Raw genomic sequence first — 26771 nt, 5'->3', positions numbered from 1 at the left:
AAGACACAGAGTTACTAGAGAATGGACTTGAGGATATGGGGAGGGGGAAGGGTAAGCTGTGACAAGGTGAGAGAGTGGCATGGACATATATACACTACCAACCATAAAATAGGTAGCTAGTGGGAAGCAGCTGCATAGCACAGGGAGATCAGCTCCGTGCTTTGTGACCACCTAGAGGGGTGGGATAGGGAGGGTGGGAGGGAGGGAGATGCAAAAGGGAAGAGATATGGGGACATATGTATATGTATAACTGATTCACTTTGTTATAAAGCAGAAACTAACACACCATTGTAAAGCAGTTATACTCCAATAAAGATGTTAAAAAATAAAAAGTGCTGCCAGTTAATGATAATACTTACCCCGATTTCAGGTGTGTTACAGTGTAAAAATATAAGCATTTGAAATATAATAAGATATGGTGGATAAAAAATAAATATCCTAAAGCCAAGTGTAAGTTATTTTTGAATTATCTGCTATTTTGGATCATCAGCTCTGCTACTAGCCATTATTATATTAGTTTGGATAATGGAAAGTTGACTGGTAAAATCTCTTTCAGAGTAAAAGATCTGCTGAAACGAGAGTTTGTTCACTTGTTGTATTGTACAACACTCAAAAACTACTGTTGGACTCAGGTGACATTTAAATATTGGAGCCTGTATTGGGGCAATTTGTGATGAATCATCTTTCACTCTTCCCCTGCCATGTCCATTAGTTCTTCTCTGTTAAACCTGAATAGATGCCTGCCCTCCTTGGAGGAAAGGTCTAAAGCCCCTCAACGAGTGTAGTAGTCAGTAGAAGCCTGCTTCCAAATGACGACCAGAAACTTCATGCAGTTACACTGGCTTCTGACGGCTATCTGTTTAAAAACAAATGGATATTACTGTTACTTGAAAGTATAATCTTCATTAGTACATTTATTTTATTAAAGGTCCGTATGCAAGGCACTGTGTGTGTGTAAAATACTCCCCAAAAATAATGCAATAGTTATCTCTTGGACTTCTCTAAATCTGTAAAAAGAAAAAAAGTCCCATCAAGTTTTAAAATACTTTCTTTAGAAGTCCAAGACACATTTGCAAAGTCTACTCATTGGTTTTATATAAATCTACTTCACTATTTTCTTTATTATATAGAAAAATTTACCTAAAATTCTCATGTGTATTTCCAAAATATAAAAGAACCTTTTTATACTGTTCTCATATTCATACTGTAGACCTATTTTATGGGTAAAATTGCCTTCTAATCTCCCTTTTGCTTACTTCTGCTTTGTAGCACAGAGATAATGTGGTTGTGTGTTATATAGAACACAACTCTTAATTAAACATAACTCAATTATGACCTGTATGAATATCTGATTTGAAGATCCAGTGTAATTAGAATAAAAAATTAAGCATATTTTGAGATTATGTTCAGATGTTAAGATAAATTATCTAATTTATGCCATGTTAAATAATAACATTTGATGAAGAAAAGGATAGCATATAGAATAAGAATACTAACTGTAATATATACCTGACCTAGCCTCTTCAGCATTTCAGCTCCAATACCTAGACCTTTTAAATAGATAATGCAAAATGAAAAAAACGTAAGTTGAAAAACTCCATTTAACAAGTTATTTGCTTTACTTTAAACCCTGTATCTGGTTGTTACATATTTGTAATAGCTTGTGTTGAAATTCAACTCATGAATATTTTTCATATCTCTTTTTCCTAATTGGCATGTGGTTCCAAAGGTAATGGAAAAGATTTTGGATTTACTTTAAAGATCAGTGAAGAGGAAATGTGTCCCTATCACTATCATCTTATCACAGAATATATTTCTTATTAATTTTAGACAAACCAACCCAAAATGTAAAAGCATGTTTTAAACATGAAAGTATAGCTTTCATAACTTGGCTTATTCAAGCCTTGATGGGAACTAATAAATCTTTTTCTAATCTGTGATTGAGTCTTCACCATATGCAAGGATAACTAGGATAGTGATCAGGCTCATGAAATAGAAATGAGTTACATAAACTAGCTTAAACACATTTATACTAACTCTCCTTAAATTAAAATATACCATTTTAATTTTTAAAGTATAAGTAATACTGTAAGTGTTACTTGACCTCAGTAAGCTTGTATGACATAAAAGTCCTCTAGGTAAAGTAACTTGCCAATCCAGGGGTCATATGTAACGTAGTACATGGCAAATCCAACAGTCACTTTGCCTAGGAAGAGGAAAGAGAGTGTATAAAGGTGTTAATGCTTTGAATCTTGTAATGTTCTTTCCTCCAAAATAACTATTAAAGTAATAAAAGCTTGCTGGACAAAATTTCAAGCAATAGAGAAATGTATAATGTAGAAGGTTTAAGTCCTTTATAATACAACCTTTAAGAGATAACCCATCTTTTAACAGTGTGGAGTATATTCTTCCTAAATTTTTTTTCTATGCATTTACAAACATAAGTACATACCATAAATTTTCTCTTAAAAACAAGACTCAGTTTATGTACTTATGCTCTTCTCCTCTGCTTAATAGTAATTATATGCTATCAAACTGTACTTTGTTTTCAGGATAGAGAAAATATACTCTAGATTAAATTGAAAAAGGAAGGTTTATTTTACCTAATGGTTTTTGATGATTGTGTACTTCTGCAATCAAGCAGTAGAAAAGGGGATGGTCCCCAAAGCCACCCCTGAGTACATCTGAAATATCAATTCACATAAAATATGTTAGAAAATTTACAGTAGAGAAAAGGAAGATGGTGGAGTTGGCAGCACCAGAATTCCTTTCTTCACCTATACAACAACTGTACTGGCATAAACTGCCTGAAGTGAATATTTTGGAACACTAGTGTTTATTTGAATACTTACAACTTCCAGAGGACAGCTTGGCTGGTAAACCGCAGTTAATTTTGGCAAAATTCAGCCATCAGCCCAGTGGTGGCTTCCAAGCACACACACCCCGACTCCATCATGCCCTACCTCATCTCACGGCAGACAGTTGTAGGGACTGCTGAGACTCCTGAATTGCTGGAGTGGATTGCTACTCTCAATGCTGAGGTGAGGACTTAGAGGTTGGCTGCTATTTTTCTAACTTCCACCAACTAAAGCAGCTTCTAGGAGATTTAAAGGAGCCACACCAGTTTTGTTAGACATTCAAAAACAACCATGTATACAGGAGAATCTAGAAAGCCACATGCATGATCAGGGAAAGACACAGACTTAGAAAAGATATTAAAATACCTTTAAACATTTAACTCAGATTGATCTCTGACACAGACACCCTATAACAATAAAAAACAGCCAACCCTGGGGAAGCAAGAGAATTTGATTTCAAGAGTTGACATATTATAAGATTAAAATGTCCAGTTTTCAACAACAAAAAATCACAGTGCATACAAAGAAACTGGAAAGTATAGCCCATTCAAAGGAACCAAGTAAATTAACAGAAAACATACCTGAGGAACCCCAGGTGTCAGACTTACTAAACAAAGACTTTAAAACAACTGTCTTAAAGGTGCTAAAAGAGCTAAAGGGTGACATGCACAAAGACAAGAAAAAGATGTATAAACAAAATAGGAATATCAATAAATAGAAATTATAAAAAAAGAATCCCCATCAAAAAACTCTGAAGCTGAAAAGTATAATAAATGAGAAGTGCACTCTAGGGGTTCAAAATCAGAATTTCTAAGCAAGCAGAAGAAAGAATGTGTTAATTTGAAGGTAGGACAACTGAAATTATCAAGTCTGAGGAACAAAAAAGATGAAGAAAAGCAAAGAGGCTAAGGTATCTGTGGAACACCATCAAATGGACCAAGATACAAATTATGGGACTCTCAGAAGAAGAGAGAGAAAGGAAAAAATATTTGAATAACAACTGAAAACTTCCCAGATTTGATGCAATACATCAATCTACAAATCCAAGTTCAACAAACTCCAAGTGGTATAAACCCCAAAAAGTCAACACCAAGACACATAATCAAACTGTTGAAAGACAAAGAGAAAATCTTGAAATCAGCAAGATTTCAAGTTACTTCAAGGCAGAAGTAACTTGTCACATACAATTGATCTTCAATAGGATTATCATCTGCTTTCTCATCAGAAACCTTGGAAACCAGAGGCAGTGGATTGATATACTCAAAGTACTGGGGACAGGGAAGGGGGGGAGAAGTGCAGAAACTTGTCAACCAAGAATTCTATATCCACCAAAACCAAACTGTCCTTCAAAAATGAAGGAGAGGGGGCTTCCCTGGTGGCGCAGTGGTTGAGAGTCCGCCTGCTGATGCAGGGGACATGGGTTCATGCCCTGGTCAGGGAGGATCCCACATGCCACAGAGAAGCTGGGTCCGTGAGCCATGGCCATTGAGCCTGCATGTCCGGAGCCTGTGCTCCACAACAGGAGAGGCCACAACAGCGAGAGAACCACACACTGCAAAAAAAAAAAAAAAAAAAAGGAGAAATTAACATATCCCCAGACTCATCCCCCCCTAAACAAAGAACCTGAGGAAGTTTGTTATCTCTAGACCTGCCCTGCATAAAATGCTAAAAGGAGTCCTTCAGGTTGAAATGGAAGGAAAATAGGTAGTAACTTAAAGCCATATGAAGAAATAAAGATAAAGGTAATGGTTCTTAGTTAAAAGTAAATACATGGGCAATTATAAAGAACTAGTGTTATTTTAAATTTGTTTGTAGTTCTTTTTATTTTCTACATGATTTAAAAGACAAGTGCATAAAATTAGTCATTAGTGTGTGTTCTTGGGCACACAATGTATAAAGATGTAATCTGTGACATCAGTAACATAAAAGGGGAATTGACATGTACAGGAGAAGAGTTTTTGTATGCTATTGAAATCAAGCTAGTATAAATTCAAATTTTATTGTTATAACTTTAAGATGTTAAATGTAGTACCCACAATAAAAGCAAAGAAAATGTCTATAGAATATACACATAAGGAAATGAGAAGGGAATCAAAACATTTTACTACAAAAATCAACTAAATACAAACGAAGGTAGCAATGTTGGAAGTGAAGGACAAAAAACTATATAGAAAACAAATAGGAAAATGTCAGAAGTCCCTCCTTATCAGTAATTACTTTAAATGTAAATGGATTAAATGCTTTAATCAAAAGAGAGGTTAGCAGAATGAACTTCTAAAAATGATCCAACTACATGCTGTCTGTAAGACACTTACTTTAGATTAAAAAAAAAAACACAAGAAGGTTGATAGTGAAATGATGGAAAAAGACATTTCATGAAAATAGTAATCAAAAGAAAGCTGGGGTGGCTGTACTAATACAAGACAAAATAGACTTTAAGTAAAAAACTCTTACTGAAGAGGATACTATATAGTGATAGAAGGTTCAGTTTACCAAGAAGATATAACATTTATAAACATTTATGCACCAAACATCAGAGCTCCAAAATATATGAAGCAAATATTGACAGAATTGAAGATAGAGACAGCTCTAAAATAATATTAGAAAACTTCATTACATCAATTTCAATAATGTACTGAACAAACAGACCACTGATAAATATGTTAATAGATTATTTGAACAAAACTATAGATCAATTGGACCTAACAGAAATATACAGTGCATCCCACCCAACAACATAATACACATTTTTCTTGAACTTTCCCTAGGATATATCATATGTTAGGCCAAAAAGCAAGTCTTAATACATTTTGAAAGGTTGAAACCATACAAAGTACCTTCTCCAATCACAATGGATTGAAACTAGAAACTGATAGAAGGAAACTAGGAAATACACAAATGTGTGGAAATTAAACAGTGCACTCAAACAACTTTGGCTCAAAGTAGAAATAACAAGAGAAATTAGAAAACAGAGATAAATGAGAATGAAAGCAATATAAAAACTTATGGGATGCAGTGAAAGAAGTGCTCAGAAGGGAACTTATAGCTGTAAATTCCAACATTAAAAAAGGAAAGGAGGGAGGGAGGGAAAGAAAGAAAGGAAAGAAGGAAGGAAGGAAGGGATTAGAAGGGAGGGAGGGAGGGAGGAAAGGAAGGAAGTAAAGGAAGAAATAAAGGAAAGAAAGAAAAAGAAAGGAAGGAAGAAAGGAAAGAAAGAAAGAAAGAAGGGAAGAAAGGGAAGGAAGGGAGGGAGGGAGGAAGAAAGATCTCAAGTTGTGACCTAACCTTACACATTAAAAACTAGAAAAAGGAGTAAACTAAGCTCAAAGCTAGCAGAAAAAAAAGGCAAATAAATATCTCTTATCAATACAGATGCAAAAATACTCAACAAAATAGCAAATTGAACTCAACAGCATTTTAAAAGGATCATTCACTATGACCGTGTGATTGATCCTAGGAACAAAAGAATGGTTCAACATAAGGAAATCAATCAAAGGGGGAAAAAAACACAAGACCATCTCAATTGGTGTAGAAAAGGCAATTGACAAAATCCAACACCCTTTTATGATGAAAGCCCTTAGAAAACTAGGAACAGAGGGAAATTCCTCAACATGATAATGGGTACCTATTTTTTTTAAAAGTTAACTTTAATGGTGAGTGACTGAAAGCATTCCCCCTAAGATTAGGAGCAAGGCAAGGATGCCCACTCTCACCACTGCTATTCAACATTGTACTGGAAGTTATAGCTAGAGCTATTAGGCAAGAAAAAAAATAAAAGCCATCCAAATTAGAAAGGAAGTGGTAAAATTATCTCTGTTTGCAGATGACATGATCCTACTGATTGACAATCCCACAGAATACAAAAGAAAGCTACTAACACTAATAAATTAATTCATTAAAGTTGCAGGCTACAAGATCAACCAAAAAAAATCAGTTTTATTTCTATACACCAGCAAAGAACAAACCAAAAAGTAAATTTAAAAAGCAATTCCATTTACAATTGCTTCTAAAATAATTAAATACCTAGGAACGAATCTACGCATGGAGGTGAAATACTTGCATACTAAAAACTATAAAAAATTGCTGAAAGAAGTTAAAGACCTAAATAAATTAAAAGATATCCTGTGTTCATAGATAAGACTTAACATTGTTAAGATGTCAATAGTACCCAAAGTGATCTAAAGATTCAATGTCATCCTTATCAAAATTCTAACATCCTTTTTTACAGGAGTGGTAAAACTGATCCTCAAATTCATTTAGAATTCCAAGTGTATAATTTTATACAGACTTTTCTTGACCTACAATAGGGTTACATCCTGATAAACCCATCACATGGTGAAAATGTCATAAAAGTCAAAAATGCATTTAATACACCTAACCTATCAGACATCATAGCTTAGCCTGACCTACTTTAAACCTGCTCAGAGCACTTGCATTAGCCTAGAGTTGGGCAAAATCATCTAACACAAAGCCTATTTTATAATAAAGTGTCAAATATCTCATGTAATTTATTGAATACTAAGTGAAAATAGAATGGTTGTATGGGTACAGAATGGTTGTAAGTGTATCAGTTATTTACCCTCATGATCACATGGCTGACTAGGAGCTGTGGCTCACTGCTGCTACCCAGCATCATAAGAGAGTATCCTATTGCATATAGCTAGCCCAGGAAAACCCCAAAATTCAAAATTTGAGGTACAGTTTCTACTGAATGTGTATTGCTTTATAAAGTTGAAAAATTGTGCAAAGTCATACCGTAAGTAAGTCAGGGACTGTCTATACAATTTAAACATCTCTTCTCTCACTGTTCACATTTCCTGCCTAAAATGTTGCAATTCATCATAAAACACTAGCATTGATTATTAATATTGCTGGCCCTCAAAATGTAGTAAATATCTTGAAAATAGTTTTAAGTCATTTTGCTTTTATCCATTTCATCCTAACAAGCTAATACTAACAATGGGCATTAAATTATATTGTCTTTGACCAACTACACTTCTCACTTTAAATTTCCAAAATTAGTTAAAATTTATTGACACTGTAAGGATTTAAAAGCTCTTAACTATCAATTTCATGCTTTAAAAATGAGGAAAATATAAAATAGTGGTGCACTGACAAAGCTATTAAACAATAGCTTTTTATACAAACTTTTGCCCTGTATATCTAAATACTATTAATGGGCCAGACTAGCACGGTGCGGGGGCCGTGCACGAAGACATCGGGGAGAAGCTGGAGTCGCTTGTGGGGACCGAGCCCGCCGTCTGCCCGGGACCGCTGCCGGTCTACTCAATCTATTTTACATCTCCTTCTCTGGGAACACTTCACTGAAATCCCAGCAATTTCTGGATGCCTTCTCTCCCCTGAAATTGTAAACAGTTTATCAAGACATACGTGGAAGTGCCATAAGTCAATCTATTTTACACCTCCTTCTCTGGGAAGACTTCACTGAGAATCCCAGCAATTTCTGGATGCCTCCTCGCCCCTGAACTTGTAAACAGTCTATCAAGACATACGTGGAACTGCCATAAGCCGAGTGGATGAAAGGCTCTTGCTGCGCCAGCCAGGAGTCAGGACTCTGCCTCTGAGGTGGGAGAGCCAACTTCAGAACACTCGTCAACAAGAGACCTCCCAGCCCCACATAATATCAAATGGCGAAAATCTCCCAGAGATCTCCATCTCAACACCAGCACCCAGCTTCACTCAATGACCAGCAAGCTACAGTGCTGGACACCCTATGCCAAACAACTAGCAAGACAGGAACACAACCCCACCCACTAGCAGAGAGGCTGCTTAAAATCATAATAAGTCCACAGACACCCCAAAACACACCACCAGACGTGGACCTGCCCACTAGAGAGACAAGATCTAGACTCATACACCACAACACAGGCACTAGTCCCCTCCACCAGAAAGCCTACACAACCCACTGAAGCAACTTTAGCCACTGGAGACAGACATCAAAAACAACGGGAAATACGAACTTGCAGCCTGCAAAAAGGTGAACCCAATCACAGTAGGATAAGCAAAATGAGAAGACAGAAAAACACACAGCAGATGAAGGAGCAGGATAAAAACCCACCAGACCTAACAAATGAAGAGGAAATAGGCAGTCTACCTGAAAAAGAGTTCAGAATAATGATAGTAAAGATGATCCAAAATCTTGGAAATAGAATGGACAAAATGCAAGAAGCAGTTAACAAGGACCTAGAAGAAATAAAGATGAAACAGACAATGATGAACAACACAATAAATGAAATGAAAAATACTCTAGATGGGATCAATAGCAGAATAAATGAGGCAGAAGAACGGATAAGTGACCTGGAAGATAAAATAGTGGAAATAACTACTGCAGAGCAGAATAAAGAAAAAAGAATGAAAAGAACTGAGGACAGTCTCAGAGACCTCTGGGACAACATTAAACGCACCAACATTCGAATTATAGGGGTTCCAGAAGAAGAAGAGAAAAAGAAAGGGACTGAGAAAATATTTGAAGAGATTATAGTTGAAAACTTCCCTAATATGGGAAAGGAAATCGTTAATCAAGTCCAGGAAGCACAGAGAGTCCCATACAGGATAAATTCAAGGAGAAATACGCCAAGACACATATTAATCAAACTGTCAAAAACTAAATACAAAGAAAGCATATTAAAAGCAGCAAGGGAAAAACAACAAATAACACACAAGGGAATCCCCATAAGGTTAACAGCTGATCTCTCAGCAGAAACTCTACAAGCCAGAAGGGAGTGGCAGGACATACTGAAAGTGATGAAGGAGAAAAACCTGCAACCAAGATTACTCTACCCAGCAAGGATCTCATTCAGATTTGATGGAGAAATTAAAACCTTTACAGACAAGCAAAAGCTGAGAGAGTTCAGCACCACCAAACCAGCTTTACAACAAATGCTAAAGGAACTTCTCTAGACAAAAACACAAGAGAAGGAAAAGTCCTATAATAACGAACCCAAAACAATTTAGAAAATGGGAATAGGAACATACATATCGATAATTACCTTAAATGTAAATGGACTAAATGCTCCCACCAAAAGACACAGATTGGCTGAATGGATACAAAAACAAGACCCATATATATGCTGTCTACAAGAGACCCACTTCAGACCTAGAGACACATACAGACTGAAAGTAAGGGGATGGAAAAAGATATTCCATGCAAATGGAAACCAAAAGAAAGCTGGAGTAGCAATTCTCATATCAGACAAAATAGACTTTAAAATAAGGACTATCAGAAGAGACAAAGAAGGACACTACATAATGATTAAGGGATCGATCCAAGAAGAAGATATAACAATTGTAAATATTTATGCACCCAACATAGGAGCACCTCAATACATAAGGCAAAAACTAGCAGCCATAAAAGGGGAAATCGACAGTAACACATTCATAGTAGGGGACTTCAACACCCCACTTTCACCAATGGACAGATCATCCAAAATGAAAATAAATAAGGAAACACAAGCTTTAAATGATACATTAAACAGGATGGACTTAATTGATATTTATAGGACACTCCATCCAAAAACAACAGAATACACATTTTTCTCAAGTGCTCATGGAACATTCTCCAGGATAGATCATATCTTGGGTCACAAATCAAGCCTTGGTAAATTTAAGAAAATTGAAATTATATCAAGTATCTTTTCCGACCACAACGCCATGAGATTAGATATCAATTATAGGAAAAGAGCAGTAAAAAATACAAACACATGGAGGCTAAACAATACACTACTTAGTAACGAAGTGATCACTGAAGAAATCAAAGAGGAAATTAAAAAATACCTAGAAACAAATGACAATGGAGATACAACGACCCAAAACCTATGGGATGCAGCAAAAGCAGTTCTAAGAGGGAAGTTTATAGCAATACAAGCCCACCTTAAGAAGCAGGAAACATCTCGAATAAACAACCTAACCTTGCACCTCAAGCAATTAGAGAAAGAAGAACAAAAAAACCCCAGAGTTAGCAGAAGGAAAGAAATCATAAAAATCAGATCAGAAATAAATGAAAAAGAAATGAAGGAAACAATAGCAAAGATCAATAAAACTAAAAGCTGGTTCTTTGAGAAGATTAACAAAATTGATAAACCATTAGCCAGACTCATCAAGAAAATAAGGGAGAAGACTCAAATCAATAGAATCAGAAATGAAAAAGGAGAAGTAACAACTGACACTGCAGAAATACAAAAAATCATGAGGGATTACTACAAGCAACTCTATGCCAATAAAATGGACAATCTGGAAGAAATGGACAAATTCTTAGAAATGCACAAACTGCCAAGACTGAATCAGGAAGAAATAGAAAATATGAACAGACCAATCACAAACACTGAAATTGAAACTGTGATTAAAAATCTTCCAACAAACAAAAGCCCAGGACCAGATGGCTTCACAGGCGAATTCTATCAAACATTTAGAGAAGAGCTAACACCTATTCTTCTCAAACTCTTCCAAAATATAGCAGAGGGAGGAACACTCCCAAACTCATTCTACGAGGCCACCATCACCTTGATACCAAAACCAGACAAGGATGTCACAAAGAAAGAAAACTACAGGCCAATATCACTGATGAACATAGATGCAAAAATCCTCAACAAAATACTAGCAAACAGAATCCAACAGCACATTAAAAGGATCATACACCATGATCAAGTGGGGTTTATTCCAGGAATGCAAGGATTCTTCAATATACGCAAATCTATCAATGTGATTAACCATATTAACAAATTGAAGGAGAAAAACCATATGATCATCTCAATAGATGCAGAGAAAGCTTTTGACAAAATTCAACACCCATTTATGATAAAAACCCTGCAGAAAGTAGGTGTAGAGGGAACTTTCCTCAATATAATAAAGGCCGTATATGACAAGCCCACAGCCAACATCATCCTCAATGGCGAAAAACTGAAAGCATTTCCACTAAGGTCAGGAACAAGACAAGGTTGCCCACTCTCACCACTCTTATTCAACATAGTTTTGGAAGTTTTAGCCACAGCAATCAGAGAAGAAAAGGAAATAAAAGGAATCCAAATCGGAAAAGAAGAAGTAAAGCTGTCACTGTTTGCAGATGACATGATACTATACATAGAGAATCCTAAAGATGCTACCAGAAAACTACTAGAGCTAATCAATGAATTTGGTAAAGTAGCAGGATACAAAATTAATGCACAGAAATCTCTGGCATTCCTATATACTAATGATGAAAAATCTGAAAGTGAAATCAAGAAAACACTCCCATTTACCATTGCAACAAAAAGAATAAAATATCTAGGAATAAACCTACCTAAGGAGACAAAAGACCTGTATGCAGAAAATTATAAGACACTGATGAAAGAAATTAAAGATGATACAAACAGATGGAGAGATATACCATGTTCTTGGATTGGAAGAATCAACATTGTGAAAATGACTCTACTTCCCAAAGCAATCTATAGATTCAATGCAATCCCTATCAAACTACCACTGGCATTTTTCACAGAACTAGAACAAAAAATTTCACAATTTGTATGGAAACACAAAAGACCCCGAATAGCCAAAGCAATCTTGAGAACAAAAAATGGAGCTGGAGGAATCAGGCTGCCTGACTTCAGACTATACTACAAAGCTACAGTAATCAAGACAGTATGGTACTGGCACAAAAACAGAAAGATAGATCAATGGAATAGGATAGAAAGCCCAGAGATAAACCCATGCACATATGGTCACCTTATCTTTGATAAAGGTGGCAGGAATATACAGTGGAGAAAGGACAGCCTCTTCAATAAGTGGTGCTGGGAAAATTGGATAGGTACATGTAAAAGTATGAGATTAGATCACTCCCTAACACCATACACAAAAATAAGCTCAAAATGGATTAAAGACCTAAATGTAAGGCCAGAAACTATCAAACTCTTAGAGGAAAACATAGGCAGAACACTCTATGACATAAATCACAGCAAGATCCTTCTTGACCCATCTCCTAGAGTAATGGAGATAAAAACAAAAATAAACAAATGGGACCTAATGAAACTTCAAAGCTTTTGCACAGCAAAGGAAACCATAAACAAGACCAAAAGACAGCCCTCAGAATGGGAGAAAATATTTGCAAATGAATCAACTGACAAAGGATTAATCTCTAAAATTTACAGGCAGCTCATGCAGCTCAATAACAAAAAAATAAACAACCCAATCCAAAAATGGGCAGAAGACCTAAATAGACATTTCTCCAAAGAAGATATACAGACTGCCAACAAACACATGAAAGAATGCTCAACATCATTAATCATTAGAGAAATGCAAATCAAAACTACAATGAGATATCATCTCACACCAGTCAGAATGGCCATCATCAAAAAATCTAGAAACAATAAATGCTGGAGAGGGTGTGGAGAAAAGGGAACACTCTTGCACTGCTGGTGGGAATGTGAATTGGTTCAGCCACTATGGAGAACAGTATGGAGGTTCCTTAAAAAACTACAAATAGAACTACCATATGACCCAGCAATCCCACTACTAGGTATATACCCTGAGGAAACCAGAATTCAGAAAGAGTCATGTACCAAAATGTTCATTGCAGCTCTATTTACAATAGCCCGGAGATGGAAACAACCTAAGTGCCCGTCGTCGGATGAATGGATAAAGAAGATGTGGCACATATATACAATGGAATATTACTCAGCCATAAAAAGAAACGAAATTGAGCTATTTGTAATGAGGTGGATAGATCTAGAGTCTGTCATACAGAGTGAAGTAAGTCAGAAAGAGAAGGACAAATACCGTATGCTAACACATATATATGGAATTTAAGAAAAAAAAATGTTATGAAGAACCTAGGGGTAAAACAGGAATAAAGACAGAGACCTACTGGAGAACAGACTTGAGGATATGGGGAGGGGGAAGGGTGAGGTGTGTTAGGGCGAGAGAGAGACATGGACATATATATACTAACAAGCGTAAGGTAGATAGCCAGTGGGAAGCAGCCGCATGGCACAGGGAAACCGGCTCGGTTCTTTGTGGCTGTCTGGAGGGGTGGGATAGGGAGGGTGGGAGGGAGGGAGACAAAGAGGGAAGAGATATGGGAACATATGTATATGTATAACTGACTCACTCTGTTATAAAGCAGAAACTAACACACCATTGTAAAGCAATTATACCCCAATAAAGATGTTAAATAAATAAATAAATAAATAAATAAATAAATACTATTAATGACAACTTCTTTGTGTACCAAGGACAACAGTGTCCACATATCTAGGTACAAGTAGTGCTTTGTGCATACATTATGCCATGCTTCTTTTTCTAGCTCTGAAAATACCATAAAACATCTTACCCTTTGCTGTTAACTTCATTGAATCCAGCATGTTTTCACAGGCAGCCAATTCCTGTCAAAGTAGAGAAAACCTTCAGTTTATGGTTTAGTAACAAAATTTTAAATTACTTTTCAAATTACTTTTTTTAATTTTTTGGCTGTACTGAGTGCATTGTGAGATCTTAGTTCCCTGACCAGGGATTGAAACTGGGCCACAGCAGTGAAAGTGCCAAGTCCTAACCAGTGGACTGCCAGAGAATTCCTAGTAACAAATTCTAAAGATGATAAGCATGAAGATTTTATTGAGTATTTATTAACATACGACGTCCTGGGTAGTATTAAAAGTGAGTCAGGCTTAACTCCAGTCATCTAGAAACTTAAAATCCAAAACAGCATATGCAACAAGAGAATATATATAGAGAAGATTAACTATGTCGATACATCATTCCTGTGAAGGTCAAATGTCTAGGTAACTAGCCTTGGATACAACCAGAAATCAGGAAGTAAAGCCAAAAGTTATTCTGAGCATTCAAGGTAGATATCAAAAAGTCTATGAATTATAAAGCTCATAGACTTTATGGAGAAGTCTGTTGTGATTGCTTGTGAGGTGTTCTTCCCAATTTAACTTTAGACTTTGTTTATTTGGCTTTTTAAAATAATTCTACACATTCAAGTCAATTCCTCATAGTTTGGATCTCAACCTTGGAAGGGCAATCCCCACTTTTGGATTATAAAAATAGTCACTTTTGTTCCCTTCTTAATTTTTTTTTATTTTTCCAGTTTTATTAAAATATAACTGACATATAACATTATATTAGTCCAAGGTGGGCAATGTAATGATTTGATGTAAGTATATATTGTGAAATGATTAACACAATAAGTTTAGTTAACATCAATAATCTCACATAGTTACACTTTATTTCTTGTGATGAGAATTTTTAAGATGTACTCTTTTAATAACTTTTACATATACACTATGGTTTTGTTAACTATAGTCACCACACTGTACATGACATCCCCAGAGCTTATTTATCTTATACCTGGAAACCTTTAACTTTTAACTACCTTCACCCATTTCCCCTACCCCTACCTCGCCCCTCTAACAACCACCCATCTGTTGTTGTTTTTTACATCTTTGTTGGAGTATAATTGTTTTACAATGGTGAGTTAGTTTCTGCTTTATAACAAAGTGAATCAGTTATACATATACATATGTACCCACATCTCTTCCCTCTTGCGTCTCCCTCCCTCTCACCCTCCCTATCCCACCCCTCCAGGTGGTCACAAAACACTGAGCTGATCTCCTTGTGCTATGCAACTTCTTCCCAATAGCTATCTAGTTTAGGTTTGGTAGTGCATGTATGTCCATGCCACTCTCTCACTTTCTCGCAGCTTACACTTCCGCCTCCCCATATCCTCAAGTCCATTCTCTAGTAACTCTGTGTCTTTATTCCTGTCTTACCTCTAGGTTCTTCATGACATTTTTTTTCTTAAATTCCATATATATGTGTTAGCATATGGTATTTGTCTTTCACTTTCTGACTTACTTCACTCTGTATGACAGACTCTAGGTCCATCCACCTCATTAAAAATAGCTCAATTTCGTTTCTTTTTATGGCTGAGTAATATTCCATTGTATATATGTGCCACATCTTCTTTATCCATTCATCCTATGATGGACACTTAGGTTGTTTCCATATCCGGGCTATTGTAAATAGAGCTGCATGAACATTTTGGTACATGACTCTTTTTGAATTATGGTTTTCTTACAGTATATGCCCAGTAGTGGGATTGCTGGGTCATATGGTACTTCTATTTGTAGTTTTCTAAGGAACCTCTATACTGTTCTCCATAGTGGCTGAACCAATTCACATTCCGACAGCAGTGAAAGAGAGTTCCCTTTTCTCCACACCCTCTCCAGCATTTATTGTTTCTAGATTTTTTGATGATGGCCATTCTGACTTGTGTGAGATGATATCTCATTGTAGTTTTGATTTGCATTTCTCTAATGATTAAGGATGTTGAGGATTCTTTCATGTGTTTGTTGGCAGTCTGTATATCTTATTTGGAGAAATGTCTATTTACGTCTTCTGCACATTTTTGGATTCGGTTGTTTGTATTTTTGTTATTGAGCTGCATGAGTTGCTTATAAATTTTAGAGATTAATCCTTTGTCAGTTGCTTCATTTGAAAATATTTTCTCCCATTCTGAGGGTTGTCTTTTGGTCTTGTTTATGTCTCCTATGCTGTGCAAAAGCTTTGAAGTTTCATTAGGTCCCATTTGTTTATTTTTGTTTCTATTTGCATTTCTCTAAGAGGTGGGTCAAAAAGGATCTTGCTGTGATTTATGTCATAGAGTGTTCTACCTATGTATTCCTCTAAGAGTTTGATAGTTTCTGGCCTTACATTTAGGTCTTTAATCCATTTTGAGCTTATTTTTGTGTATGGTGTTAGGGAGTGTTCTAATCTCATAGTTTTACATGTACCTGTCCAGTTTTCCCAGCACCACTTATTGAAGAAGCTATCCTTTCTGCTCTGTATATTCCTGCCTCCTTTATCAAAGATAAGATGACCATATGTGTATGGGTATATCTCTGGGATTTCTATCCTGTTTCATTGATCTATATTACTGTTTTTGTGCCAGTACCATACTGTTTTGATTACTGTAGCTTTGTAGTATAGTATGAACACAGGGAGCCTGATTCCTCCAGCTATGTTTTTCATTGTAAAGATTGCTTTGGCTATTCAGGGTCTTTTGCGTTTCCATACAAATTGTGAATTTTTTTGTGCTAATTCTGTGAAAAATGCCAGTTGTAGTTTCATAGGGGTTGCATTCAATCTGTAGACTGCTTTGGGCAGTAGAGTCATTTTCACAATGTTGATTCTTCCAATCCAAGAACATGGTATATATCTCCTTCTATTTCTATCATCTTTAATTTCTTTCATCAGTGTCTTATAATTTTCTGCATACAGGTCTTTTGTCTCCTTAGGTAGGTTTATTCCTAGATATTTTATTCTTTTTGTTGCAGTGGTAAATGGGAGTGTTTTCTTGATTTCACTTTCAGATTTTTCATCATTAGTGTATAGGAATGCCAGAGATTTCTGTGCATTAATTTTGTATCCTGCTACTTTACCAAATTCATTGATTAGCTCTAGTAGTTTTCTGGTAGCATCTTTAAGATTCTCTATGTATAGTATCATGTCATCTGCAAACAGTGACAGCTTTACTTCTTTTCCAATTTGGATTCCTTTTATTTCCTTTTCTTCTCTGATTGCTGTGGCTAAAACTTCCAAAACTATGTTGATTAAGAGTGGTGAGAGTGGGCAACCTTGTCTTGTTCCTGATCTTAGTGGAAATGCTTTCAGTTTTTCACCAATGAGGATGGTGTTGCCTGTGGGCTTGTCATATATGGCCTTTATTATGTTGAGGAAAGTTCTCTCTATGCCTACTTTCTGTAGGGTTTTTATCATAAATCGTTGTTGAATTTTGTCAAAAGCTTTCTCTGCATCTGTTGAGATGATCATATGGTTTTTCTCCTTCAATTTTTCAATATGGTTTATCACATTGATAGATTTGCGTATATTGAAAAATCCTTGCATTCCTGGGGAAAAAAAACCCATTGATCATGGTGTATGATTCTTTTAATGTGCTGTTGGATTCTGTTTGCTAGTATTTTGTTGAGGATTTTTGCATCTTTTTTCATCAGTGATATTGGCCTGTAGTTTTCTTTCTTTGTGACATCTTTGTCTGGTTTTGGCATCAGGGTGATGGTGGCCTCGTAGAATTAGTTTGGGAGTGTTCCTCCCTCTGCTATATTTTGGAAGAGTTTGAGAAGGATAGGTGTTAGCTCTTCTCTAAATGTTTGATAGAATTCACCTGTGAAGCCATCTGGTCCTGGGCTTTTGTCTGTTGGAAGGTTTTTAATCACAATTTCAATTTCAGTGCTTGTGATTGGTCTGTTCATATTTTCTGTTTCTTTCTGATTCAGTCTTTGCAGTTTGTACATTTATAAGCATTTGTCCTTTTCTTCCAAGTTGTCCATTGTATTGGCATAGAGTTGCTTGTAGTAATCTCTCATGATCTTTTGTATTTATGCAGTGTAAATTGTTATTCTCCTTTTTTGTATCTAATTCTATTGATTTGAGTCTTCTCCCTTTTTTTCTTGATGAGTCTAGCTAATGGTTTATCACTTTTGTTTATCTTCTCAAAGAACAAGCTTTTAGTTTTACTGATATTTGCTATCATGTCCTTCATTTCTTTTTCATTTTTTCTGATCTGATCTTTATGATTTCTTTCCTTCTTCTAACATTGGGGTTTTTTTTTGTTCTTCTTTCTCTAATTCCTTTAGGTGCAAGGTTAGGTTGTTTATTCGACATGTTTCCTGTTTCTTAAGGTAAGATTATATTGCTATAAACTTCCCTCTTAGAACTGCTTTTGCTGCATCCCATAGATTTTGGGTCATCGTGTCTCCATTGTCATTCGTTTCTAGGTATTTTTTATTTCCTCTCTGATTTCTTCAGTGATCACTTCGTTATTAAGTATTGTATTGTTTAGCCTCCATGTGTTTGTACTTTTTACAGATCTCTGCCTGTAACTGATATCTTGTCTCATAGCATTGTGGTTGGAAAAGATACTTGATACAATTTCAATTTTTTTCAATTTACCAAGGCTTGATTTCTGACCCAAGATATGATCTATCCTGGAGAATGTTCCATGAGCACTTGAGAAAAATGTGTATTCTCTTGTTTTTGGATGGAATGTTCTACAAATATCAGTTCAGTCCATCTTGTTTAATGTATCATTTAAAGCTTGTGTTTCCTTATTTATTTTCATTTTGGATGATCTGTCCATTGGTGAAAGTGGAGTGTTAAAGTTCCCTACTATGAATGAGTTACTCTTGATTTCCCCTTTTATGGCTATTAGTATTTGCCTTTTGTATTGAGGTCCTCCTATGTTTGATGCATACATATTTACAATTGTTATATCTTCCTCTTGGTTTCATCCCTTGATCATTATGTAGTGTCCTACTTTGTCTCTTCTAATATTCTTTATTTTAAAGTCTATTTTGCCTGATATGAAAATTGCTACTCCAGCTTTCTTTTCGTTTCCATTTGCATGGAATATCTTTTTCCATCCCCTTACTTTCAGTCTGTATGCATCACTAGTTCTGAAGTTGGTCTCTTGTAGACAGCATATATATGGGTTTTGTTTTTGTATCCATTCAGCCAATCTGTGTCTTTTGGTGGGAGCATTTAGTCCATTTACATTTAAGGTAATTATCGATATGTATGTCCCTATTCCCATTTTCTTAATTGTTTTGTGTTTGTTATTGTAGGTCTTTTCCTTCTCTTGTGTTTCTTGCCTAGAGGAGTTCCTTCCATTTGTTGTAAAGCTGGTTTGGTGGTGCTTAACTCTCTCAGCTTTTGCTTGTCTGTGAAGCTTGTAATTTCTCCATGAAATCTCAATGAGATCCTTGCTGGGTAGAGTAATCTTGGTTGCAGGTTTTTCTCCTTCATCACTTTCAATATGTCCTGCCAGTCCCTTCTGGCTTGCAGAGTTTCTGCTGAAAGATCCGCTGTTAACCATATGGGGATTCCCTTGTGTGTTATTTGTTGTTTTTCCCTTGCTACTTTTAACATATTTTCTTTGTATTTAATTTTTGACAGTTTGATTAATATGTGTCTTGGCGTATTTATCCTTTGATTTATCCTTTATGGAACTCTCTGTGCTTCCTGGACTTGATTAAATATTTCCTTTCACATATTAGGGAAGTTTTCATGTATAATATCTTCAAATATTTTTTCAGTCCCTTTCTTTTTCTCTTCTTCTTCTGGAACCCCTGTAATTCGAATGTTTGTGAGTTTAATGTTGTCTCAGAAGTCTCTGAGACAGTCCTCAATTCTTTTCATTCTTTTTTTTTATTCTGCTCTGCAGTAGTTATTTCCACTATTTTATCTTCCAGGGCACTTATCCATTCTTCTGCCTCAGTTATTCTGCTATTGATCCCATCTAGAGTATTTTCAATTTCATTTATTGTGTTGCTGATCATTGCTTGTTTCATCTTTAGTTCTTCTATATCCTTGTTAAATGTTTCTTGCATTTTGTCTAATCTATTTCCACGATTTTGGATCATCTTTACTATCATTATTCTGAATTCTTTTTCAGGTAGACTGCCTATTTGCTCTTCATTTTTTTAGGTCTGGTTGGTTTTTATCTTGCTCCTTCATCTGCTGTGTGTTTTTCTATCTTCTCATTTTGCTTATCTTACTGTGTTTTGTGTCTCCTTTTTGCAGGCTGCAGGTTTGTACCTCCCATTGTTTTTGATGTCTGTCCCCAGTGGCTAAAGTTATTTCAGTGGGTTTTGTAGGTTTCCTGGTGGAGGGAACTAGTGCAAGTGTTCTGGTGGATGAGGTTGGATCTTGTCTTTGTGGTGGGCAAGTCCACATCTGGTGGTGTGTTTTTGGGGTGGTTGTGGACTTATCATGATTTTAGGCAGCCTCTCTGCTAATGGGCGGGGTTGTGTTCCTGTCTTCCTTGTTGTTTGGCATAGGGTGTCCAGCACTGTAGCTTGCTGGTCGTTGAGTGAAGCTGGGTGCTGGTGTTGAGATGGAGATCTCTGGGAAATTTTCGCCATTTGATATTATGTGTATCTGGGAGGTCTCTTGTGGACCAGTGTCCTGAAGTTGGCTCTCCCACCTCAGAGAAACAGCAGTGACTCCTGGCTGCAGCACCAAGAGCCTTTCATCCACATCTCTCAGAATAAAAGGGAGAAACAGTAGAAAGAAAAGAAAGAAAGAATGAATGAAAGAAAGAAAGAAAGAAAGAAGGAAAGAAAGAAAGAAAGGAGGGAAGGAAGGTGGGAGAGAGGGAGGGAGGGAGGGGGGGAGGGAGGGAGGGGGGGGAGGAAGGAAGGAAGGAGGAAAGGAAGGAAGGAGGGAAGGAAGGAAAGAAAGAAAGAACAAAGGAAAGAAAGGAATAAGATAAAATAAGGTTATTAAAATAAAAAATAATTATTAAGAAAAAAAATCGGGCGGAGAGAACCCTAGGATAAATGGTGGACGCAAAGCTATACAGACAAAATCTCACACAGAAGCATACACATACACACTCACAAAAAGTGGAAAAGGGGAAAAAATCATAAATCTTGCTCTCAAAGTCCACCTCCTCAATTTGGAATGATTTGTTGTCTATTCATATATTCCACGGATGCAGGGTACATCAAGTTTATTGTGGAGCTTTAAGCCACTGCTTCTGAGACTGCTGGGAGGGATTTCCCTTTCTCTTCTTTGTTCTCACAGCTCCCGAGGCTCAGCTTTACATTTGGCCCCGCCTCTGAGTGTAGGTCGCTGGAGGGCATCTGTTCTTTGCTCAGACAGGACGTGGTTAAAGGAGCAGCTGCTTCGGGGACTCTGGCTCACTCAGGCTGGGGGGAGGGAGCGGTACAGAGTGTCAGAGGAGCCTGCGGCTGCAGAGGCCAGTGTGACGTTGCACCACCCTGAGGCACGCTGTGCGTTCTCCCGGGCAAGTTGTCCCTGGATCCCAGGACCCTGGCCGTGGCGGGCTGCACAGGCTCCCTGGAAGGGGGGTGTGGATAGTGACCTGTGCTCGCACACAGGCTTCTTGGTGGTGGCAGCAGCAGCTTTAGTGTCTCATGCCCATCTGTGGGGTCGGCGCTTTTAGCCACTGCTTGCGCCCGTCTCTGAAGCTCCTTTAAGCAGCGCTTTTAATCCCCTCTCCTCGCACACCAGGAAACAAAGAGGGAAGAAAAATTCTGTTGCCTCTTCGGCAGTTCCAGACTTTTCCCTGGACTCCCTCCCTGCTAGCCGTGGTGCACTAACCCCCTGCAGGCTGTGTTCATGCCACCAACCCCAGTCCTCTCTCTGAGCTCCAACCGAAGCCCGAACCTCAGCTCCCTGCCCCGCCTGCCCCGGCGGGTGAGCAGACAAGCCTCTCGGGCTGGTGAGTATCGGTCGGCACCGATCCTTTGTCCGGGAATCTCTCCGCTTTGTCCTCCACACCCCTGTTGCTGTGCTCTCCGCGGCTCCGAAGCTTTCCCCCTCTGCCACCCAAAGTCTCCGCTGGTAAAGGAGCTTCCTAGTGTGTGGAAACCTCTCCCCCTTCACGGCTCCCTCCCACTGGTGCAGGTCCTGTCCCTATCCTTTTTTCTCTGTTTATTCTTTTTTATTTTACCCTACCCAGGTACGTGGGGAGTTTCTTGCCTTTTGGGAAGTCTGAGGTCTTTTGCCAGGGTTCAATAAGTGTTCTGTAGGAGTTGTTCCACGTGTAGATGTATTTCTGGTGTATCTGTGGGGAGGAAGGTGATCTCCGTGTCTTACTCTTCCACCATCTTCCCCTTTCTCAACCAATCTGTTTTAAATTCCTTATATTAAATTGATTAATTTGGTTTTGTTTGTGTGTGTGTATGTAAGACAGTGGAATTTCACCTTTATCTTTTTCTCCCAGTTATCCCCACACTGTTTTTTTAATAACCCATCTTTTATTAACTGACTTGAAGTTTCCATTTTATCATGTACTACATTCTCATATATAATTAACAGAATTTCTGGACTCTCCATTTTGTTCCAATGATCTATCTCTGCATCTATGGTAATAGATTACCATAGTATTTTAATTACTTACAGTTTTATAATATCTGATAGGGATCTTCTCCCCTCATCACTCTTCTTTTTGATATTTTTCTAGAAACAGTCACATGTTTATTCTTCCATGTGAAAATTTGAGGATTTTGACTGGAATTGCATTAAATTTATAATGGAAAAAATGTATAAAGTATATAAGGAAGACAACAAGGGCCAGATTATGTACAGCGTTGCTAAGAAATTTGGATTTTATTCTCAGTACAACCAGAGCCCAGTGGAATTTGAGCCTCTTGGCTGTTATTTTGAGCACCCTCCCTAAGACGCTGTAAGCTCTTTGAGGGCCGGGACTATAATTTAATAATATGATATCCTTTATAGTACTTAGCACACGGCCTTCTCCTAGTATGCACTCAATGTTTGCATAAGGAACAAAATTCAGATATTAATAGTACACAGTCCTTCGTATGGATCATCAATGGTCCAAAACCCACAGTTTGAGAACCACCATAATAAAAGGAGTTAAATGGAAAGTCTGGTAAGCAAGAAGTTATAGCTGCCTAGCCATAAAGTGACTAGACCCCCAAATAATGCTGTGGTATGGTGATTAATAATAGGATAAAACAGATTCATACAAAGGATGGTTGGAAGAATTTTAGTGGCAGGGCAGTAAGTAAAATCTGAAAAATAGTTAAGGAATGAGTATTTATATATATGAGTTTTATGTATATATATATGTAATATATATATGTATATGTATATATATATATATATATATTACACATATATATGTAGATGGAAACAGTTTGTTGATGGCAAACTCTCGTAAATCCCTTGCAAAGCAAAGAGAGAATGCTTTGAAAACTTATCAATGAACAGGTGTTAGGGTGAATGGACACGTATGTATCAGAGAATAACATCCCAAACCTAATTAATCATTATATTCATGTCTGTGATGCAGAGTAATTTAGCTTTTCTATTATTTTTCTACACTGAATAGTCATTAGAATTATTTCCAAGAAACATCTAGTGTATATTAAGGTACATGAGGAAAATTCAAAGGTAAATGTGGTTAGGAACTTCACAGATACAGGTTCACTGAAGTCGGAGAATCTAGTGATGTCTTTTTCCCTTGGTGATAACAATGGGCACTGTTTGGAAAGATAAGGAAGGTAAGTTTTCTGGATAGAAAGATTCACTGTCGTTCAATAATAAATTTATTAATTGCCAACTGGGTGTCAGATACTAAGCTAAGAAAAAAAACTTTAAAATTATTTTCTAACTGTAAAAATGTGCTTCTAGAATAATTAACATGTTGGGCATAGTATTTTGATTGATGACTTAGTCATGTGGATTAAAGCCAGTTAGAGAAATGATGTGGGAACTTTTGGGGATAGAATAGAATGGAAAGCATGGGAAGATAGATAACCCAGTTCTTACGTATCTGTAACCAGGCCTAGCATCATTTCAACAGATAGATTTCACTAGAAAACTTCTGGTATTTTATTTTGTCCATTAAAATGCATGCTCTGATCAAATGGAACAGAAACTTGGCCTAATTTAAATTATATACATATATATATGGAAACAGTTCCATTACAAAACTCTTTTACAAGTTTTCCTTACCTATAACCTGTGCCTTGTTCCAGCCACATATTTACTCTTTTAAAAAATCTAGGCTACTGCTTTTATATGGAATTGTTTAGGTTGTGCATTACATACATGATTGCCTTGAGTGCCACAGAACTTCAGCACAGTAGCTGAAGTATGGCTAATAGTTTGTCACTTTTACTGCACTGGGATGATTTCCAGGAAAATCAGTAAAATGAATTTTAAATCAAAAACTTAACCCTGCTCCTTGGACTTATGGGAGGCTATCTGTGGATGGGCTTCAGGAGTCAAAGAACAGTCTGAAATTATACGGAAAATTTGTTGTGGATAAATATTGTTTTCTGGGCAGTCAGTCATTAGCTTCTACATGTAGGTGTGCTCTTCAAAGTAAGAGGCCCTACCCTAAAATCTTAGCCATTAATACCTGAAATTCTATCACTGACAGGTCATTCATTTGAGTTAAGCATTCCTTTTATCAAAGATCCTTTTTTAAAGTTAAAATTGAGGAGAAGTCAAGATGGCAGAATAGGAGGACATGAAATTCATTGCCAGAATACGTCTCTCCTCACAGTACGTCAACAATACATCTACAAATGGAACAGTTCTCACAGAGCACCTGCTGAACATTAGTGGAAGACTTTGGACACCTAAAAGGACAAGAAAATCCCCTCAAAACTGGGTAGGATGAAAGAAAGAAGAAAAAAAGGAAAGAGGAATCAAAACAGGGACCGGCAACCCTGGCGGGAAGCTGAAAGTGAAGGGAGGTCCCCACGTTCAGTTAAACTCCCTCACGGTGGGGAAAGCAGCTGGGACAGAAAAGGACATTCAGGGGATCAAAGGAGAATGCAGTGGATGGTCTGTGGAAGGCAGGACAAAGTAAGAACTGCACACAGCCTACACAGCAGCTCTGCACATTCCAGACTGAGTCATAAGCCACTTGTTGCAAAAGGGGGCTCGGTGTTGGAAAGTGAGGTTTGGAGCGTGGACCCCAGGGAGGGGACAGCTGTTGGCTGTGAAAAGACACCCTGAAGGGACAGGAGTAAGGAGCTCCACAGCCAGGAAAGTCTTCAGAAAAAGCCCAGGGCACCATAGAAGCAAGGCATCATTGCTGAGTGGCATGCAAGGGGTGGAGCCACAATTACAACCCTTTTCCCCACCTGCTGGCTTCTTCAGCCTCCACAGCCACTGGGAGGGTCACCCATCTGAGCAGCCTTGCCCGCCCCTCAAGCCAAGGTCTCCTCCACCCGCGTAGGCTCTGGGGACCCGAGCGCCGCCCATCCCAAAGCCTCCTTGGGAATCAGCCCTGGGCACCCCTGCCTGAAATGGGAATCCACCAAAGCTGATGGGGCCTGAGTGCTAAAGCATGGGGTTAAGAAAGCAGATCCAGGGACAGGACCAATGTTGGCTGTGGATATATAACAAAGGGGATGGGGGTGAGGGGCTCTACAGGTGGAATGCCCCTAGAGGAAGTATGGTCTACCTTGGAAACAAGGCTCCATTGTTGAGGGACATGCAAGGGGCCAGGGCCGCCACTGCCTCCACTTGCCAGCCCCTGCCTCAGCAGGCACTGGGAGGGACTCCCACAAAAGCAAGCACACCCCAGTCTGTTGCAACTGTCTATGCAGCCACAGGCAATTCATGCACACCCCAGTTGTGGCCACCATGCCCCTCCCCAGCCTAAGTGAGTAAGTGTGCCCCAATCAGCCACTGCTTTCACTCCCTCTCACCAGGGAAAGAAACAGGCACCTGAGGGTGGTGCACACACAGAGGTGGGGCCAAATCCAAAGCTGAACACCAAGGGTGGTGCAACTAAGGAAGAGGAATGGAAATCTCTCCATGCAGCTGCAAAAGCTAAGGAATAAATCCCAGAGATCAGCTTGGTAAACCCTGCATCTGTGGAATATGTGAATGGACAAAAAGTGCTGTCACAACTGAGTCTGTTCTAGCTTTAGCAGCAGTGGACTTTGGGGGAAAGTACACACAGGAGTTGGGCCAGCCCAGAGTCTGAGCTGCCCCCACAGTACCCACAGTGGGTCCAGAGACCTAAATAGAGGTATTGGAGGGCCTTCTGGGGAGGCAGGGGTTGGCTCTAGCTCACTGTGGGAGTAAGAACACTGACAGCAGAGAGCCTAGGAAAATATTATTATTACTATTATTCTTTTTTTTGTTTCTTTTATTTTGTTCAGTTGTGGTTGTTATTATTTATTATTATTTATTCTATAAAAAAGTTTAATATACTTTTTGATTTTTCTATTTTTACTTTACTTTTCTGTTGTTTTGTGTTTATTTTTGGTTTTGTTCTTTATATTTTTTGATCATTTTTATGTATTTGTTTTGTGTTTATATATTTATTATTTTTGCAGTACACAGCCTCTCACTGTTGTGGCCTCTCTCATTGTGGAGCAC

At 37.7% G+C, this 26771-nt stretch overlaps 1 protein-coding gene across 1 annotated transcript in view; it reads right to left on the bottom strand.

Moving 5' to 3' along the window:
- Nucleotides 1-2105: 2105 nt before the first annotated feature.
- LOC103080645 (spermidine/spermine N1-acetyl transferase like 1) overlaps nt 2106-26771 on the bottom strand; it is a 30012-nt gene continuing 5346 nt past the window's right edge. Inside the window, exons 2-4 of the mRNA XM_007449444.1 lie at nt 14179-14230; nt 2604-2684; nt 2106-2206 (exon numbers count right to left, since the gene is read on the bottom strand). Of these exons, the coding sequence (XP_007449506.1) occupies nt 2106-2206; nt 2604-2684; nt 14179-14230 (234 nt within the window). The remainder of the gene's footprint in view (nt 2207-2603; nt 2685-14178; nt 14231-26771) is intronic.

Source organism: Lipotes vexillifer, unplaced genomic scaffold (genome assembly GCF_000442215.2).
Source record: "Lipotes vexillifer unplaced genomic scaffold, Lipotes_vexillifer_v1.1 scaffold140, whole genome shotgun sequence".
Classification (NCBI taxonomy): domain Eukaryota; kingdom Metazoa; phylum Chordata; class Mammalia; order Artiodactyla; family Lipotidae; genus Lipotes; species Lipotes vexillifer.
Note: the sequence above shows the minus strand (reverse complement) of the source record. Positions and strands in the feature narration are given on the sequence as shown.